Source organism: Pleurodeles waltl, chromosome 11 (genome assembly GCF_031143425.1).
Source record: "Pleurodeles waltl isolate 20211129_DDA chromosome 11, aPleWal1.hap1.20221129, whole genome shotgun sequence".
In the NCBI taxonomy this organism is placed as follows: domain Eukaryota; kingdom Metazoa; phylum Chordata; class Amphibia; order Caudata; family Salamandridae; genus Pleurodeles; species Pleurodeles waltl.
Window position 1 is genome coordinate 532,936,950 of NC_090450.1, and position 18,359 is coordinate 532,955,308.

Consider the following 18,359-nt stretch of genomic DNA (forward strand, 5'->3'; position numbering starts at 1 on the left):
GAGAGCACAGTCACTGGGGTCCTGGTTAGCAGGATCCCAGTGAATACAGTCAAAAACACTGACATCAGGCAAAAAGTGGGGGTAACCATGCCAGAAAGAGGGTGCTTTTCTACAATTATCATGTAAACCTTTATCAGAAATAAACTTTTGGCATTCAACTGTAATGCTCAAAACAGCCCCAGAGGGCACCATAACAAAAATATCATTTGTAAGAAACATGGTCATATACCCATTTTGTTAGCCCCTAGAGGGTATAACCCCATAAAAAAATAAGAGAAAGTAATGCAATGTAACCATATACTTAGCCCCTAGATGGCGTTTTTAGGGCTAGCAGGTCTATTGCAATGATATTACCAACAAGGACTTTAAAACAAAACGCCTCCTAGCTGTAAAACAAAAGTTGTGGCCATGTGAAAGCTTAAAAGACAATGAATGGTGGGAGGGGTTATTATTTTGGGGTCCCCCCTACTGAGTGTGGGGACCCAGAGATGATGTAGACAGAAAGAGTGTTTTGAAGGTGGTCCCATTGTCCTAGGCACACCACAGGCTGAGTTATGAGCAAAAGTGTTTTGTAAAAGTAATGCGCTGCTAAGCATTATGGGGTGAGTTTTCGTGCCACGAATATTATAGCATGTTAACTACAATGCTCAGAACAGCCCATAGAGGACACCACAATAAAAATAGCATTTGTAAGAAACATGGTCATGTATCCATACAGTACAGAGCATAACCAGATGAAAAAAGAAAGGGAGAAAGTAATGAAGTGTAACCATATACTAAGCCCCTAGAGTGCATAGTGCATTACACATTTTCAAGGCTAGCAGGACTATTGCAATGATATTACAAACAAGACCCATAAAACATAACTTCTCCCATCTGTAAACCACCTGTAAAACAAAAGAACCAGCCATGAGAAAGATTAAATAGATAATGAATGGTGGTAGGGGTTATTATTTTGGAGTCCCCACTAACACAGTCTGGGGACCCAGAGATGATTGTGTGCACAAATGTTTTGTAAAATGAATGCCCTGCAAAGCATTATGGGGCAAGTTTCCGTGCCACATATATTTTAATATGTTGATATGACTGTAATGCTTAGAGGACACCACAATGAAAATAGCATTTTAATTAATTTGATCATGTAGCCATTCAGTTTGTCCCTAGAGGGCATAACCATGCGTAATGAAAATGGCAATAAATAATACAAAAAGAAAATGGCAATAAATAATTCAAGGTAACCATATTTTTAGCCCCTAGCGCACATAGTGCATTATATATTTTCAGTGGTAGCAGGCCTTTAACGAACAAAGCCCCTAAAACACAAGCTAATAACAGTTGAAAAATAAAAGTTCCAGCCATGAGAGAGCTTAAAAAGACAGCAGTGGGAGAGGTACTTATTTTTGGGTCCCCACTAACACAGTGGGGGGACAGAGGTGACCTAGACAGAAAGAAAGTGTCATGCTGAACGTTTTGGTGGTGGTCCCAGTGTCCTAGGACCACCACAGGCTGAATTATGAGCAAAAATGTTTTGTAAAAGTAATACCCTGAAAAGCATTATGGGTCGAGTTTTCCGATTGCAGTGAATATTGTAGTATCAGCACCCCCGCTGTGCTGGGAGAGCCGCTCTTCCTTTAAGGATTTCTGTTGCACGTAAAGCATTTACCAATTTCAAGTGTTTTAAGGGGAGAGCCACACGAAATTACTCTGATTAGGTAATTCTGAACAATGGAACAGTACTGCTGATCGAGTTCACACTGTTGTGCCTGTTCATGCTGTGAGTGCCATGGCCGCCATGCAGCACAAAGGGGAGAGACAAATGAAAAAATAAATAGTTCACTCATGCTGAATTATATCGCCAATTGTGCAATAATCCATGTGATGGGGCAGTCTGCAAGGCGTGACAAAAACCACCCCAAAGTGAGACAAATGCAAAGCATTTACCAATGGCATCAAGGGATTTTTTGAAAGGCAAGCCCACAAATGAGTGAAAGTGATGGGCATGATATGTTTGTGATTAAAAGCCCACAATACTTACAACAGGACAAAGCCATTGCGTGCTCGACCTAAAAATGAACAGCAGATACTGGGGAAAAAACAATGAAAAAATAAGGAAACAAATTCAACACATATTGCATATCTTTGTTTTAAGATGCAAGGTTCACTAGGTGCAATACTACCTATATGGTTTGATGTTACCAACACCACTGCACATTCAAGGAGTCAATGGTGCTATTTGCATGCTCCCTGTGTGATACCTTTTGTAAATGTTAACCAGTTTGTATGGAAGCAAAATATTTTGTGAAAAAAACATGTCAGTTTTAAGGAGCAATGAATTTATGATGACCGAGGTTATACTCAAGGTGGAATTCTTCTATGTCAGGCATTTAATGGAGAAAGAATGCATGAGCAGCATCCCAACAGAGGGGGTGGTAGGTAAAAAGTGTCAGAGTTGAGAAGGGAAATGTGTTTTTTTGCATACTGATTTTGAACTAAAGCTTAAACCCTACCTAAGCCCTAAAATGCGGGTATCTAATTGGACAAGTCTCTCTTCCTTGCCTAAAGCACTGGTAATATATAATTTAGCATCTGAACGGTCTGCTTTAGCCATGGTCTTGATGTGGATGTGTGACTTTGTATCCTGAACGACCATCCAGGACTGCTGGAACCCTAGAGATATGGTGTTATCTTCTCATAAGCTCGAGCTCCAAATGGAATCTATTTGGAATAACAGAGATATGACAAGAAAGAGAAAACGGATATACTAGTTGTGTCTTGGGGCTCAAGCTCATGAGGCCCCACAAGGCGCAATTAGTCTGAGGTTGCGTTTGTTCATACTCAGAGGTAAGGTAGAATGGTAATTTAGACTGAGCTGGTTCCGCAGACGGAAACCTAAGGGACCAGAAGGAATGTCTGAGGAGAAACAGACTGATATGTGGCTGAGAGTAATTCCAAGATCTTAATTTAAGCATTGCACTCATCACTTTCTTGTTTTCCTAAGAAAGAAAATAGGATCTCAAGATTTGAGTTTCACTCCACTTTAGTGTCACAGGAAGTTGTGTTGTGTCTTGGTCTGATGTCACTAATCCTTTTCTTTGCTGCACTAGCGGGTGAGTATTATTTATTCTTTCCCTGAACATTCCAAAGAATGATAATATGTGCCAGTTATGTGTTTTATTACTTTCACTACCCGTTACTTGAGTTTTAATAGTGTTCTACTTTTTTCGATGGTTCATAAAATCCCAACTGACTACTGGCTCTTTCCTTCCACTCCAGAACTACTGTGGCTCAAGCCGCCTGACCCCCCATAATGGTTTCTCCCACTTTAGGGAAATTTGTTCTGGTAGCGACGCTCGGCGGTCCCAGTACTGCCCACTGCCATTATTACATTATTTTGAAGGCTTGGAGGCTTCCTTTAGTTTGGTGGTGTGTTTAACAGATGTGGCAATTCTTCACCCAAATTACTGGCAGTCAATAGAAGGCAAGTATTCAGGTTAATATTGCAATGCAGCAGACCCTTTGTTATAGAAGAACTTTTGATCGAGAAGGCTCTTTGACTCCTGAGGGAAGGTGAAGTCCACAGCCTGAATCATGAGGACCATATGTAAACAGGATATCCAGGGCTGTAAGTTGTACAAGTACAAACTCCCCAGTTTACTTTTAGAAACAGTGGGGTAGTCTTGCTTGATACACACACAAGTGTACATGTGTGTGTACATATATATTGTTGGGAATGGCCTTTTTGTAGGGTTATCCCCAAACTTTTTGCCTTCTTTCTCCTATTTTTTCAGATTTGTTTTGCTGGCTTATTGTCTCTGTGCACTTTACTACTGATCTCTGCGCACTTTACCACTGCGGATCAGTGATAAAGTGCAACTGCTCCCTGTGTAAATTGTATTGGTGATTGGTTTATCCATGATTCGCATATTTGATTTTCTAGTAAGTCCCTAGTAAAGTGCACTATGCGTGCCAGGGCCTGTAAATCAAATGCTACAAGTGAGGCTGCAGCACCCATTGTACCACCCACATGAGTAGCCCTGTAAACATGTCTCAGACCTGCCACTAAAGTGTCTGTGTGTGCAGTTTTAAACTACCAATTCGACCTGGCAAGTGTACCCACTTGCAGGCCCAAACCTTCCCTTATACTACATGCAGGTCACCCCTAAGGTTGGCCCTAGGTAGCCCCGTGGGCAGGGTGCAGTGTATTTAAAAGGTAGGACATATATTGGTGTGTTTTACATGTCCTGATAGTGAAATACTGCCAAATTTGTTTTTAACTATTGCAAGGCCTATTTCTCCCATCGGTTAACATGACGACTGCCTTTAAATATCTTTTAAGTGCAGTTTCCCATTGAGAGCAGATAGAGATCTGGACTTTGGGGTCTTTCAACTCACAATTTAAAAATACATCTTTTAGTGGAGTTGGTTTTTAGACTGTCTATTTGAAAATGTCACTTTTAGAAAGTGGGCATTTTCTTGCTTAACCATTCTGTGCCTCTGCCTGCCTGAGGAATCCATGTCTGGGTCAGACTGACATTTGGGCTGTTGTGAATTCCCTCTAGACAGTGACACAGAGGGAGCTGAGGTGTGTCCTTGATATCCTGATGAGTTTTCCTGGGCTAGAGTGGGGAGGGATGAGCTGACATCTGCACCTGAAAGGGCTGTGCCTGTCCTCACACAATGCAGTCTCCGGCCCCCTGGAGTATGTCTGGGGCCAGGCCTCAGCAAGGCACGATCTTGTGAACAACAGAGACTTTCTTTTGAAGTTTGCCTACTTCAAAGGCAGAAATGAGTATAAGTAGTGGACCCACAATCCCAGGCTTTTAGAACACTTTATGATCAAGAGGAACCTCTGCCATAGGAGAAGAGCTGAAGAGCTGGAGGAGGAGTACTGCCCCTTTGCTGTGTGTGCTTTGCTGGGTTGGCCCGCAGTTGCTGCTCCTACCTTAGCGAGGACAAAGACTGGACTTTGCTATGTATCCTGCTTGTGAAGTTTCTCCAAGGGCTTGAAGCAGAGCTTGCCTCCTGTTGGAAGTCTCGGGGATATCAAAGACTTTAGGTTCATCTGCCTACAGCACTGGGAACTGTGTGGTTTGTGCTTCAACAGAACAAAAACCACCACCACGCTGTCAACGTCGCTGCTGCCTGCACCGGGACCTGGCGACGATGCACGGCGCTGTGCCCCCCTTCGCAGCGCAACTTTGGTATCACCAATGTCGCCACCTGACGCTGTCACCAGGCCACCGCTTGCACCGTGGCCTGTGGGCCCTGCATTCTGCTTCACTCACACCGCAGCCTTGGTATCCCCAACGACGCCGCTCTACGTTGACAACGACGCTGCTGCCTGCACCGTGGCCTGAGGACACTGCTCGTGAGGTACACAAAGCACCATCCCGTCGCGCATCAAAGCCCCAGTACACCAACGCCATAGACTCCAGTATCGTTGACAGACGCCCCTGTCTGCATCACGACCCGTGGGCAAGCACTGAGCCCGCCCCGCTTCGTACCCCCACCTTGGGCCTACCGACGACAGTGCTTCAGCAACAACAATGCTGCTGCCTGCACCACCACCTGTAGACACCACACGTCATACTGATCCGCTTCACACCACAGCCCTGGTCTCACCGATGCAGCAGGGCGCCGTCACCGAGCAACTGCCTGCTCTGTGGCCTGTGGGCACCGCACCTCGCATCATCCTGCTTCCCAGCACAGCCCCAACGCCATCAACGTCAGTGACCCTGACTTCGTCATCAGTTCGGAGATCGAACTACAACGCGTGTGACTTCAAGGGCTTGATGACCCCTGCACCGACCGCTGGAACCGACACCCACTGATGACAGCAACTCCACACTCCAGATCTCATCACGAGGATCACGACGCCCTACCCCCTACATTTCCAAGGTACTGTTTGCAGGTCTTCCTGACACCGTAGCTGGCCCGAGACTCAGCGGTCAGTCTGAACTGTTGGATTTGTTGTTCACGATGCCATGATAGCCCCAGACAGAGCTATTGACTTCAAAGAACTGTATTTTTAAGTTAATTCTTGCAAAATTCATATCTTTATTACTGTATGTTGGATTTTTCTTGTTTTGGTATAGTTTTACACAGCTAAATATTGACTATTTTTTTTAAACTGGTGTGGTGTCCTTTTGTAGTGTTTTCACTGTATTACCGTGTGTTATGTTCAAATGCTTTACACATTGTTCGTGAGATAAGCTACCAAGAAGGTGAGCAGGGGTTATCTGAGCTGGGTATCTCCCTTACCTTGACTAGAGTGAGGATCCCCACTTGGACAGAGTGACAGCACCAAGGAGTGGCAAATTGTCATCAAGAACTTAGAACCGTCAGAGGAAAACTCTGGTAAAATGCCTGGATGAATTCAAAGAAGGTGTGGCCTAAATAATTAGATCAAGCACATTAACCTACCTGGAGACCTTTCAGTCTATTCAAATCTGTCCAGTCAAAGCTCACAGAAAATGCATTGAAGGGTATGGACGGATCCCTTCCACTCTGCAGCAGTGGGAAAAGAAGAGCTCTTCAAAAGGGCATATTAAGAACCAAGCATTGGCCAAATTTGGAGACCTTCAAAATTCTAAAGCCTTTTTTAACTTGGTTATTCCTCTTCACTGTGACTACTTGAATAGTGTAACCAGCTTTGTAGAGCCCTCATCCAGTGAGATACTTTGGCCTGTTTCAAGAGTGAACCTTGAGCTCCAGAAATGTTACGTCATCCAAGGCCAGGTTTCCTCACTAGACCTAACTCTTGTGGGCGCAGGGAACACCAAACATCTTACACCCCAAAGTTAACTCAATAGCACGCCCACATGTGGATGGAAAAATGTGTGCTTCGTGAAGCAATGTGTCCTAAGATATGGTACAAAACAAAAAAAATTCAAATACAGTCACTTAGGTAGGACAGACTTAATAAGTGAGTTCTGGGTTTGAATTAGAACATTTAAAGAGGTTTATTACTAAAATTCAGTGGGCACATGGGTAGCAAATAGTCCGACATCATGAGAAAGTAGATGAAAATTCATAAATCATATGCTTAGCTTTGTGATCCTGCGGAGGAGAGTAAAATGAACAGATAGTACATAATGGACAACACACTGCAAGATCTATCATTGTAAACAATAATTTGAGTAAAGTTTTGAAGGAGGGTTCGTAATGACAAAGCTTTAGTTTTAGGAACACTGAGGTACTAGTTAATAATATTCACCTTTGTAATGTTCACCTCATTTTCTATGCAGCGACGCAAGCCTTTTTTGATGGTTAGACTGACAGCGCTCTTTTCTTTGGTACAGTGGTTCTCGTAGGTCTTCAAGAACTTCTTCAGAATAGATACATCTGCTATGGAGCCCTTCTTGCCTTTCTTGGCCTTTTTCTTTTTCTCTGGCATGGCTACGTCTTTTTTTCAAGAACAATTCTATCAAAAACACATAATTGTATTATCCTCTTTATACATAATTGTAGTGTGCATCCATATAAGAACCGTATAAATAAAATGAATAGGTTTCATTAATTGGAAGCTGAACAAATACTTAATTTCAAACTATCACCCATCACTATTGCTGAGAATAGTGCAACTTGCAATATCAAAGAAGTAACAATCAACCAAGGGGAGTCAGCACTTAAGATGGCCGCTATTATCTTGGGCTCCCAGTTAGTACTTTGACTCGTGGCTTACACCACAGGTTTGAATGCACAAATAGGTTACAAATGTTTGGAAGTCTGCAGTTGAAACTGCAAGGCCTCCACTGTTCTGAATGGGAAGGTACATGCCTCGCTATGACTAAGCAGATCAAGCATCTTTTATCGCCCCGTGGGGAACATACCTAAGGAGGCTGATTCGCCATTAGTGGCTGCAGCCTCTCCCTCCATTGAGAGGAATAAAAGAGATGCACAGGCATCAATGGAGGTTAAGAAATGAGAGATGAGGGAGTTGAAGTGGCATACAGTATAACCAATACCTTAGAGCAGAGTGACACGCAGAAATGTTTCAAGGCATAGGCAAAGTAGGCAATTGCCCAGGGAACTCAACTTCCAAGGACCCCGGGGAAAAGAAACATTCTCTTTCTCTCTAGCTCACCTTTGCCCATCTGTACATCTAAACCTCTGCCTTTTTTCTATCTTTGTCTCTGTCTCCCTTTGCTCAGTGTAAGCTTAAGCTTTTTTGGGGTCCTGAAAAAACATATTTTCTATGAACCTTATTTCTCAAAGTTTAGCATCACGAGGACTTCAATTAGCAGAAAATTGTAAATGAAATTAAAAGTTGTTATGAATGGGGGCCCCCCATAATAAGTCTTGCCTAGGGATCTAACAATTCTTAAGATAATACTGGTGACATGTCTGGACAGATGATTCTCCCTGCCAAGGCCCCCAGCTTCAAGCTGCACGTTCAGCATGGCCCCACTTATGAGACAGCTGGGCTGGCTGGAACCGCCATGACAGGCAGCACACGTAACTGCTGAAACACTTGAAGCAAGTTTGAGATTGCGGGGTGCACTCGGATTCTACTGAAAGACTGAAGGCTCAATGACATTTCTTCTTTATTATGTATCCCTAGCACCAAAATGAAATAACAAATATACTTTCAAAATCGCTAGAAAAAGGTCCATTGTTAGAAACAGTGTCCTGTTCCAGAGTTCCATTTGGAATCACGTCCCAACGTACCCAGCAATCTTCCTGCAGACCAACCTACTGGAGTCTTGGTCTAATGTCACAACCTCTTCTTTGCTGCTCTAGCAGATGAGTATTAGTGACTCCTTCCCTGGATATTTCACAACATAATAGTTTGTGCTTTATTACAATCACTGTATGTTATTTAGGTTTTAATTGTGTTTTCCTAATAAAACACTTGAAGGGCCCATCTTGCTGGCACTGTAACCTGCCCCACACAGTATACCTGGTCCCACCGGGCTGTTGACTGTCCCCCCTCCCTGTCCGCCCACCCTTCTTTCAATAACAGTCAGAGTCCCTGGGTGGAGATAAAGTTCACAATTTATTAGCTTTAAGTCATAAATCAGGAGAGGGTCATAAATCATGACAATAATTGATTGTTGATATACGCCATCAATCGTGCAAATAAATTACAAATCAATCATAAATAATTAATCCCTAGCCTTAGGCCAGTTTGGCATCACCGTAAATCATCTTTGACAACACCATTCGAATCAGGTCCTTGTCCATGTGGTGGATGTGAAGGTCCCTCAGCGCGCGCAGCAGCTTCTAGGCTTCCCTTGCTACCGATGTGTGACTATCAAGGCCCTTTGCAGCTGTAAGTGCTGTGTCTGCTTTGTGACTATCCCCTCTGGCTCTCTACGTTGCCCCCAGGGTCCCTGATGTCAGGCATCTCAAGGACCACTGTTATGGAACTATTTCCGTTCCGATGGCATGCTGGCCGCCCTTATGTGTTGTTAATGCAGTTTTTTTTAAATGTATTTCAATTCTTTATTACATTTTCCAAATTGATTCAGTTTTACTGTGCTGTCTCTGCCCCGTGTTCCAGCCGTCAGGCATCCCAAGCACAACTGTTGTGACAACTCTCCTTTCAGCGGCCTATCACGCAGTTTGTTCATGCTAGTTGTTACGGATCCCTTCCTCCTGTTGTGAGCAGTGGCTGTGACGGCCACTGTCCTGGTAGGTGTAGGAGGGTAGGACAACATTTGCAGTGAGCAACTGACCGCTGACCCCAGGTCTCAGCCTTTAGGCTTTGGGAGGAGCTCACGCCCTCTCCCAGGTATTGGTTCCTTTAAAAGGACCTCGGCCAATCTTGAGCATAGGTTTCCCTCACGTCAAGGTATGGTTACCTGTGGAAGCCGGAGGGGGAGGGGCGGGGTGTGTATGCTGTTTGCTTCCATGCCCCATACTCCCCTTACTTCTCCTCGTCAATGCCTTTATGTCCTGAAGACCTCGGGCGAGTTAGGCACAGTCCTCTCGTGGTCCAGCTTGAGGGCACTGGTGCACTTTAAAGGTTTCTCATGCTGTGTGAAAGGTTGTTTTGGTAGCAATGTTCTGTGGTGCACATAATGGCCACTGTACTTGTTAAACTAGTTGGAAGGTTTGGCAGCTTTCTTTCTGATGGTGGTATGTTTCACAGGGGTTACGAGGAAGGGTTTTCTTGCCCACAGTTGCCGGCAGGTTTGGTTTAGCTGGTCTGCTCTGGTTGCACACGTGCCTGCACTGTTTTCAACCTGAAAGAGTTTATTTCTGCCTTGCAGCTGATGTGCTAGGGGCAGCATTCCAGCTGGTGCTACTGTTTGATCTGGGCTTAGCTCTCAGGCTGTGCTTCAGCCATTCTTATAAGTGAAAGATCTCCAATGGGGTTGGATGGGTTTTTTAAGAACACCGTGAGTGTTAAAACAAGAATGAACATTTTATGCACACTGGGGATAGTTGGTATTTTACAGTACTGCATTTTTTTCTCCAATGCGGGCTGTGGGGTGCTCGCCCATTTTGGATATTTATTATTACATATTTTAGGGGGTTTATGGAAGGTACTGATAGGAGGTAAAGAAGCTGAGCTTGAGGAAGCACAGAAGTGCTCAGGGACTCTCTCTCCACGTTCTTCGTCGTGAAGGTAGGGGAAATGGTTAAAGATCAAAGCCCCGCTGCCATAGATATACACGCTGCAGTGCAATATGTAGTGCAGTCACCCATAGTGTAGCTATGCTACCAATGAATGTTTTAACTGGTACATCAATCATCTCAGATATGCCTGGTCAGACTGGGTTACCTGGTGTGTGGAACAGTATATTAACCCTTCTTGTGGACCTCCAATAATAATTTTTTTTTTTAAGCCTCCCCATTTCTGGTGGGAAACCTTACTAATTGCCATGTTTTAGTTGAAGGGGGCTGGTTGGGAAGCATTTTCTAGTAAAAGGCTTTCTGTTCCAGCCCTATTAAAATCCATACAAACCTAAATGTGGGATGTCAGGATGAGAGTGCATGGTTTTTCGTAATGAAAGTAGTTTTTTCAGCCAATTGATTGCTAGGTAGACCATGCTTTGTAGTCTGATTTCCTTCAGAAGGGCATTTAATCATTTTATATGTAAAGTGTGCAAATACATATTACAATATTGAGGGATATATTGAAAGCAAAAGGGAAGAGTACCATTTTGTTGGTTGAAGAGCCATGTTTTCAGAAGCTTGCATAACCCACAATGAGATGAGCAGCACGAGAGTTCCAATAATTTGCAACTAGAAACAAGAAGTATCTACCACACTGTGATAATTCCAGATCTTAGGTATGAGCCAAAGCGTCAGAGTAGCAAAATAAAGGGGGGGGGGAAGACGCGTAATAGCTGTGAGAAAGTAGCCTCTTTCTAGCCTTGTTACCCCCACTTTTGGCCTGTTTGTGAGTATATGTCAGGGTGTTTTCATTGTCTCACTGGGATCCTGCTAGCCAGGGCCCAGTGCTCATAGTGAAAACCCTATGTTGTAAGTGTGGTTGTTATGTGTCACTGGGATCCTGCTAGCCAGGACCCCAGTGCTCATAAGTTGGTGGCCTATATGTATGTGTTCCCTATGTGATGCCTAACTGTCTCACTGAGGCTCTGCTAACCAGAACCTCAGTGGTTATGCTCTCTCTGCTTTCCAAATTCGTCACTAACAGGCTAGTGACTAAATTTACCAATTCACATTGGCATACTGGTACACCCATATCATTCCCTAGTATATGGTACTGAGGTACCCAGGGTATTGGGGTTCCAGGAGATCCCTATGGGCTGCAGCATTTCTTTTGCCACCCATAGGGATCTCTGACAATTCTTACACAGGCCTGCCACTGCAGCCTGCGTGAAATAATGTCCACGTTATTTCACAGCGATTTACCACTGCACTTAAGTAACTTATAAGTCACCTATATGTCTAACCTTCACCTGGTGAAGGTTGGGTGCAAAGTTACTTAGTGTGTGGGCACCCTGGCACTAGCCAAGATGCCCCCACATCGTTCAGGGCAATTTCCCTGGACTTTGTGAGTGCGGGGACACCATTACACGTGTGCACTGTACCTAGGTCACTACCTATGTACAGCGTCACATGGCCATGTAACATGTCTAAGATCATGGAATTGTCCCCCCAATGCCATTCTGGCACTGGGGGGACAATTCCATGATCCCCCGGGTCTCTAGCACAGAACCTGGGTACTGCCAAACTGCCTTTCCTGGGTCTCCACTGCAGCTGCTGCTGCTGCCAACCCCTCAGACAGGATTCTGCCCTCCTGGGGTCCAGGCAGCCCTGGCCCAGGAAGGCAGAACAAAGGACTTCCTCTGAGAGAGGGTGTAACACCCTCTCCCTTTGGAAATAGGTGTGAGGGCTGGGGAGGAGTAGCCTCCCCCAGCCTCTGGAAATGCTTTGATGGGCACAGATGGTGCCCATCTCTGCATAAGCCAGTCTACACCGGTTCAGGGATCCCCCAGCCCTGCTCTGGCACGAAACTGGACAAAGGAAAGGGGAGTGACCACTCCCCTGACCTGCACCTCCCAGGGGAGGTGCCCAGAGCTCCTTCAGTGTGTCCCAGGCCTCTGCCATCTTGGAAACAGAGGTGTTTGTGGCACACTGGACTGCTCTGAGTGGCCAGTGCCAGCAGGTGACGTCAGAGGCTCCTTCTGATAGGCTCTTACCTCTCTTGGTAGCCAATCCTCCTTCCTAGGTAGCCAAACCTCCTTTTCTGGCTATTTAGGGTCTTTGCTTTGGGGATCTCACCAGATAACGAATGCAAGAGCTCATCAGAGTTCCTCAGCATCTCCCTCTTCACCTTCTGCCAAAGGATCGACCGCTGACTGCTCAGGACGCCTGCAAAACCGCAACAAAGTAGCAAGACGACTACTAGCAACCTTGTATCGCTTCATCCTGCCGGCTTTCTCGACTGTTTCCAGGTGGTGCATGCTCTGGGGGTAGCCTGCCTCCTCTCTGCACCAGGAGCTCTGAAGAAATCTCCTGTGGGTCGACGGAATCTTCCCCCTGCAACCGCAGGCACCAAAAGACTGCATCACCGGTCCTCTGGGTCCCCTCTCAGCACGACAAGCGTGTGACTCCCACAGTTCAGTGACTCTTCAGTCCAAGTTTGGTGGAGGTAAGTCCTTGCCTCCCCACGCTAGACTGCATTGCTGGGTACCGCGTGATTTGCAGCTGCTCTGGCTCCTGTGCACTCTTCCAGGATTTCCTTCATGCACAGCCAAGCCTGGGTCCCCGACACTCCTTCCTGCAGTGCACAACCTTCTGAGTTGTCCTCCGGCGTCGTGGGACTCCCTTTTGTGACTTCGCCTGGACTCCGGTTCACTCTTCTTCCAAGTGCCTGTTCAGGTACTTCTGCGGGTGCTGCCTGCTTCCGTGAGGGCTCCCTGACTTGCTGGGTGCCCCCTCTGTCTCCTCCTCCAAGTGGCGACATCCTGGTCCCTCCTGGGCCACAGCAGCACCCAAAAACTTCTACCGCGACCCTTGCAGCTAGCAAGGCTTGTTTGTGGTCTTTCTGCGTGGGAACACCTCTGCAAGCTTCATCGCGACATGGGACATCCATCCTCCAAAGGAGAAGTTCCTAGCTCTCTTCATTCTTGCAGAACTCCAAGCTTCTTCCAACAGGTGGCTGCTTCCTTGCACCCTCAACTGGCATTTCCTGGGCTCCTGCCCACTCTCGACACTGTCGCGACTATTGGACTTGGTCCCCTTGTCTTATAGGTACTCAGGTCCGGAAATCCACTGTTGTTGCATTGCTGGTGTTTGTTCTTCCTGCAGAATCCCCCTATCACAACTTCTGTGCTCTCTGGGGGTAGTAGGCGCACTTTACACCTACCTTTCAGGGTCTTGGGGTGGGCTATTTTTCTAACCCTCACTGTTTTCTTACAGTCCCAGCGACCCTCTACAAGCTCACATAGGTTTGGGGTCCATTCGTGGTTCGCATTCCACTTTTGGAGTGTATGGTTTGTGTTGCCCCTATACCTATGTGCTCCTATTCAAATCTACTGTAACTTTACATTGCTTGCATTACTTCCTTTTGCTATTACCTGCATAATTTTGGATTGTGTACATATATCTTGTGTATATATCTTATCCTCATACTGAGGGTACTCACTGAGATACTTTTGGCATATTCTCATGAAAATAAAGTACCTTTATTTTTAGTACTTCTGTGTATTGTGTTTTCTTATGGTATTGTGCATATGACACCAGTGGTATAGTAGGAGCTTTACTTGTCTCCTAGTTCAGCCTAAGCTGCTTTGCCATATCTACCTTCTATCAGCCTAAGCTGCTAGAAACACCTCTTCTACACTAATAAGGAATAACTGGACCTGGCACAAGGTGTAAGTACCTCTGGTACCCAATACAAGCCAGGCCAGCCTCCTACATTGGTTGTGCAGCGATGGGATAAGTACTTGTAACTACTTACCACTTTGTCATTGTGTACTTTTCATAAGAGAATATACAAAACAAGTTCAGTGTATGTACACCTAACCAAAAAGTTTTGCTTTTCTCCTCTTACACTTTCTACTAAGTGCTGAAGAGTACTCTGAAACTTCTCAAAGTTTCCAAAAAGTTAAGGCTAAACTGATTTGCCATAGCTACCTTCTATCAGCCTAAGCTGCTAGAAACACCCCTTCTACACTAATAAGGGATAACTGGACCTGGCACAAGGTGTAAGTACCTCTGGTACCCACTAAAAGCCAGGCCAGCCTCCTACAATAGCTTCTGGAGAAAAAGAGAGCCTTTACAGTTGACAGCTCGGTGACACATGCAAAGGTGCTTAAAAACAGAAGGGTTCCTACGAGGAGCAAATGTAGTAGAGAAAAATATGCAGGAGCTAAAAAGAGGCGAGCGGATCTGTTTAATAAATTTACTACGATCAGTAAGGTAAGCCGGAAGCCTCAGCCAGTGGGAGCAGTGTAAGTCAGTATCAAACAGGAAGGCTCTGAAACTGACAACAGAGATTCCTCCTCTAGAGGAGTTAAATGATATTATAGGTTGTTCTTACCATTAGATTGTATCTTATTTTTCCTAATAATATAAAGGTGTGCGTAGTTAAATGTAGATATATCGTCAACAATAGTTTAATTCGACAAGGCGCTCTGTGCACAGTGCAAAAAATGCTTGTGGAATAATTGAACACACATGAATAGATATGGTCAATAATGATTAATCATAGTTGTTCGAGTCTGCCCATCAGTAAACAGACATATGTTTTAGGCATGATAGGTTCACTTGTTGCACAAGGATTTTTTGCACGGAGAACTTCGTCAAGCTATAGTGAATAGGTTTGTAGTGAATTGAACTATTGTGGGACGTTTGTAGCACTTCTGTCTCACAGGTTCAACTGCAAAGAGTATTAGTGATATCAAAACAGGAAATGAAGAGAGAGATCTGTTCGAGGACCGATCAATATATTGTGAAACTATTTCAGCTGGAACTCTAGAATGGGAGTGTGTGGTTTATTGCTGAACCTTTTTCATCCATTTTGGAAGGGAGTTTGTTTTTTCTTCTTTTCACTGCCTGAGTTTTACAGCAACCAATAAATGTCACACAATTTGTCTTTGTCTCTGCTTAATAGAATTCAATAGGATCCCCGCCTCTCGACCCACTAGTTAGGAAGGTTTCAATTATTATAACGTACTGGTACATTCTTCCCTCAGATCGCAGACAGTGTTGTTTTTCCAGGTAAAGACATTAGCCCGGCCCACACAGCCTAAGAGGTCTTCTTTGCCCGTGGCAATTCTTCTACATGCCCAGCAGATCATCCATTCACTTGATGGTCTGCCCACCTCCCACAATCCTCCCCAGGTTAACATTCTACCATGCTGTTGTTGGTCTCTGTCAACCCCAGTAGATATTTCTGCTTTCCCACAAGTCTTCATCATTCCATGCAGGTATTCCTTCCCCATGGTCTCCACCTTTCCATCTGCATCTGCACCCAGATATCGGAGAAAAACTCGAGGAATGTCAGGGTTTTACCAGCATGAGTGGAGACAACCAGTAGCAACACCTAACCAAAATCTGTCCTGATCTTTGTATTTAACTTCACCTTACTTCTACCTGCTCCAATGTCAGTGTAGGACTGGCCTCTTTGGCAGTCTGACAGTGCTAAATGGTCAGCTTCAAAGGGCCAGAGTGTGTTTTTTTTAATTTATTTTTTTGGGGCCCCCATCGCAAACCCACTGTACCAAGGAAAAAATGTCCCACACACTGGCTCTTTCCACCTGGCCCATCTGACATGCAGACTACCAGACTGCCCAAAAAGCCAGTCCACCACAGTCTAATGTTACATAGTTAAGTAGTGCTGTCCTTAGACAAAACAACAGAAGACCAAGCCAAAGGCATCAGAGGGACCTTACTTCTTACACTGGGGAGCCTTGACTATCCAGATGAGCTAACCTTTCTCTCTCACATATAACAGCATATGCATGAAAAAATGTCTCGCTGCAACATATAAACACAGAAAGTGGGCCTGAAGATCAACAAGAAAAAATCAGAAGTTATGCCACTCAACATTCCACACACCCTTCACCAGTAATTGTGGAGAGGACCGAGCCAAAACTGGCGAGTTCACCTACCTAGGCAGTACTATCAGACATAATGGAGAGACATCAACAGAAGACTGACCAAGGCCAGTAATGCCTTCAGGATGCTGAACAATGTGTGGAGATAATCTCAGCACCAACACCAGGCTGAGGCCTTACCAAAGCTGCGTTCTGTTCACACTCTTGTATGGATCAGAATGCTGGCAGATGACCTAAAGCGGCATCACCAAACTATCAGCCTTCCACACTAGTTACCCCGAGAAGAACCTTGCACATTTTCTCGCTGCGAACAATCTTCAATCAGGAACCACTGACCAGATGCAAATAAGAGAGCAAAGACACCACCATTATGAGACGATGGAGATAGACAGAACCCATCATCAGAAGAGAACAAGACTCCTTTACAAGAACAGTTCTCCACTGGTCCCCAGAATACAGAGGAGAGCAGTGCTTAATTTGTAAATAAAAATGTGCCAATGCCCAAAGCTCTCCCCTGAAACACGCGGCTGCTGCAATTGAATGTGCAAGTGCATAAAGCCATCTCGGGCCTCTTTAATCCATTTATAGCCAGTACCTGCCCTGTCAGCTCACTCTTGCACCTTTCTGCTTTCTCCGTTTGTGACACTTTTTTGTTTTTCTCTTCCTCCATCTTTCCCATATGTTTTTTTTTTTGCTCACAGTACATGCTTGAGGCAGAAAAATAAGTGCTGCCCCCCAAAAATAAGCACCGGAAACCACCAACACAAATTAAGCAGTGGAAGAGAGGCAGACCAAGGAACACCTACAGGCGAACTGTTGAAACAGAAATGAAGATAGTGAATCACAGCTGAGTACCGTACAGAAGGTTGCCTAAAACAAACAGAAATGGAGGTCCTTTGTTGCTTCCCTGCATGCAAATCAGCATAATGGGTAGTAGTTAGTAGTAGTCCTTACAGAACTGATTAAATTGAGCCCCCTGCTTGCTCAAAAACCTCTAAAGGAAGACCTTCCCAGGTTTTTCAAAAATATTAAAAGGTGCACACTTTTTGATCATCAACAATAAATCCATACAGAAGGCAAGTTGGGAGATACAGTCTAAAATCAGGGTAGATGGAAGACTGGCAAAATCTTACACAGCCATATGTACTTGTCTCTCAATATCTTTACTTCTTGTTGGTGAAAGAGATGGATAAGAGAACACAGCATCAGAGGCTGGGTGAACTGTAGCCACTTTCAAATATGTTGGGCTGATTCACAAAGCTGTTTCTGGCCAAAAACACATATTTGTGGCCAGAAATGGGCAGAGGATAGATAGGTATTCTCAAAAAGATACCTGAAGGGTATAAATCCATTGACTCATGCATCGGTTTATGCCACAATTAGGTACATTTACACAGAGCAACCCCCAGTGCCCGGGAAGTGGGTCTAACAAGGTGTGGTTTGCTTTGTGAGTTTGTGATTGCCCACAAACTTGTCAGTTTGTGAGCATTCACAAAATATGGAAATGGTTGAAGTTTGCTTCTGCAAAGTGAAGGAATAACTTCCATTCTATGAAAGATGAAGGGAAGGGGTATGTGAAGAAGTGTGGATAATTATATGGTGTGGTTGTGCGAACTTACCATGTAATAATGGCAAGAATCATTTTAGGTCCAATATGATGTATTTGTAAAACCTTAGCTCAGTCCTGTAGCTGTGGCTCACAGCAGTCAGGCTTTATCAAATGAACAAGTGTAAAACATTAAGAAGTACCAAAACATCAAATAAGATAAAAGAAAACAGCATAAAAATCCAACACCAATTTATAAAATTAGGTTGTATGTTTATCTTTAAATAGACCCCTCGATGACAAATATTTACCAGAGGGTTCCTGAGATA

At 44.6% G+C, this 18,359-nt stretch overlaps 1 protein-coding gene across 1 annotated transcript in view; it reads right to left on the reverse strand.

The window, feature by feature from the left end:
• Positions 1-18,359, reverse strand: part of LOC138265844 (uncharacterized) — a 157,355-nt gene that overhangs the window by 135,788 nt on the left and 3,208 nt on the right. The window contains exon 2 of the mRNA XM_069213938.1: positions 7,217-7,423. Coding sequence (XP_069070039.1) covers positions 7,217-7,396 — 180 coding nt within the window. The 5' untranslated portion in view covers positions 7,397-7,423. The remainder of the gene's footprint in view (positions 1-7,216; positions 7,424-18,359) is intronic.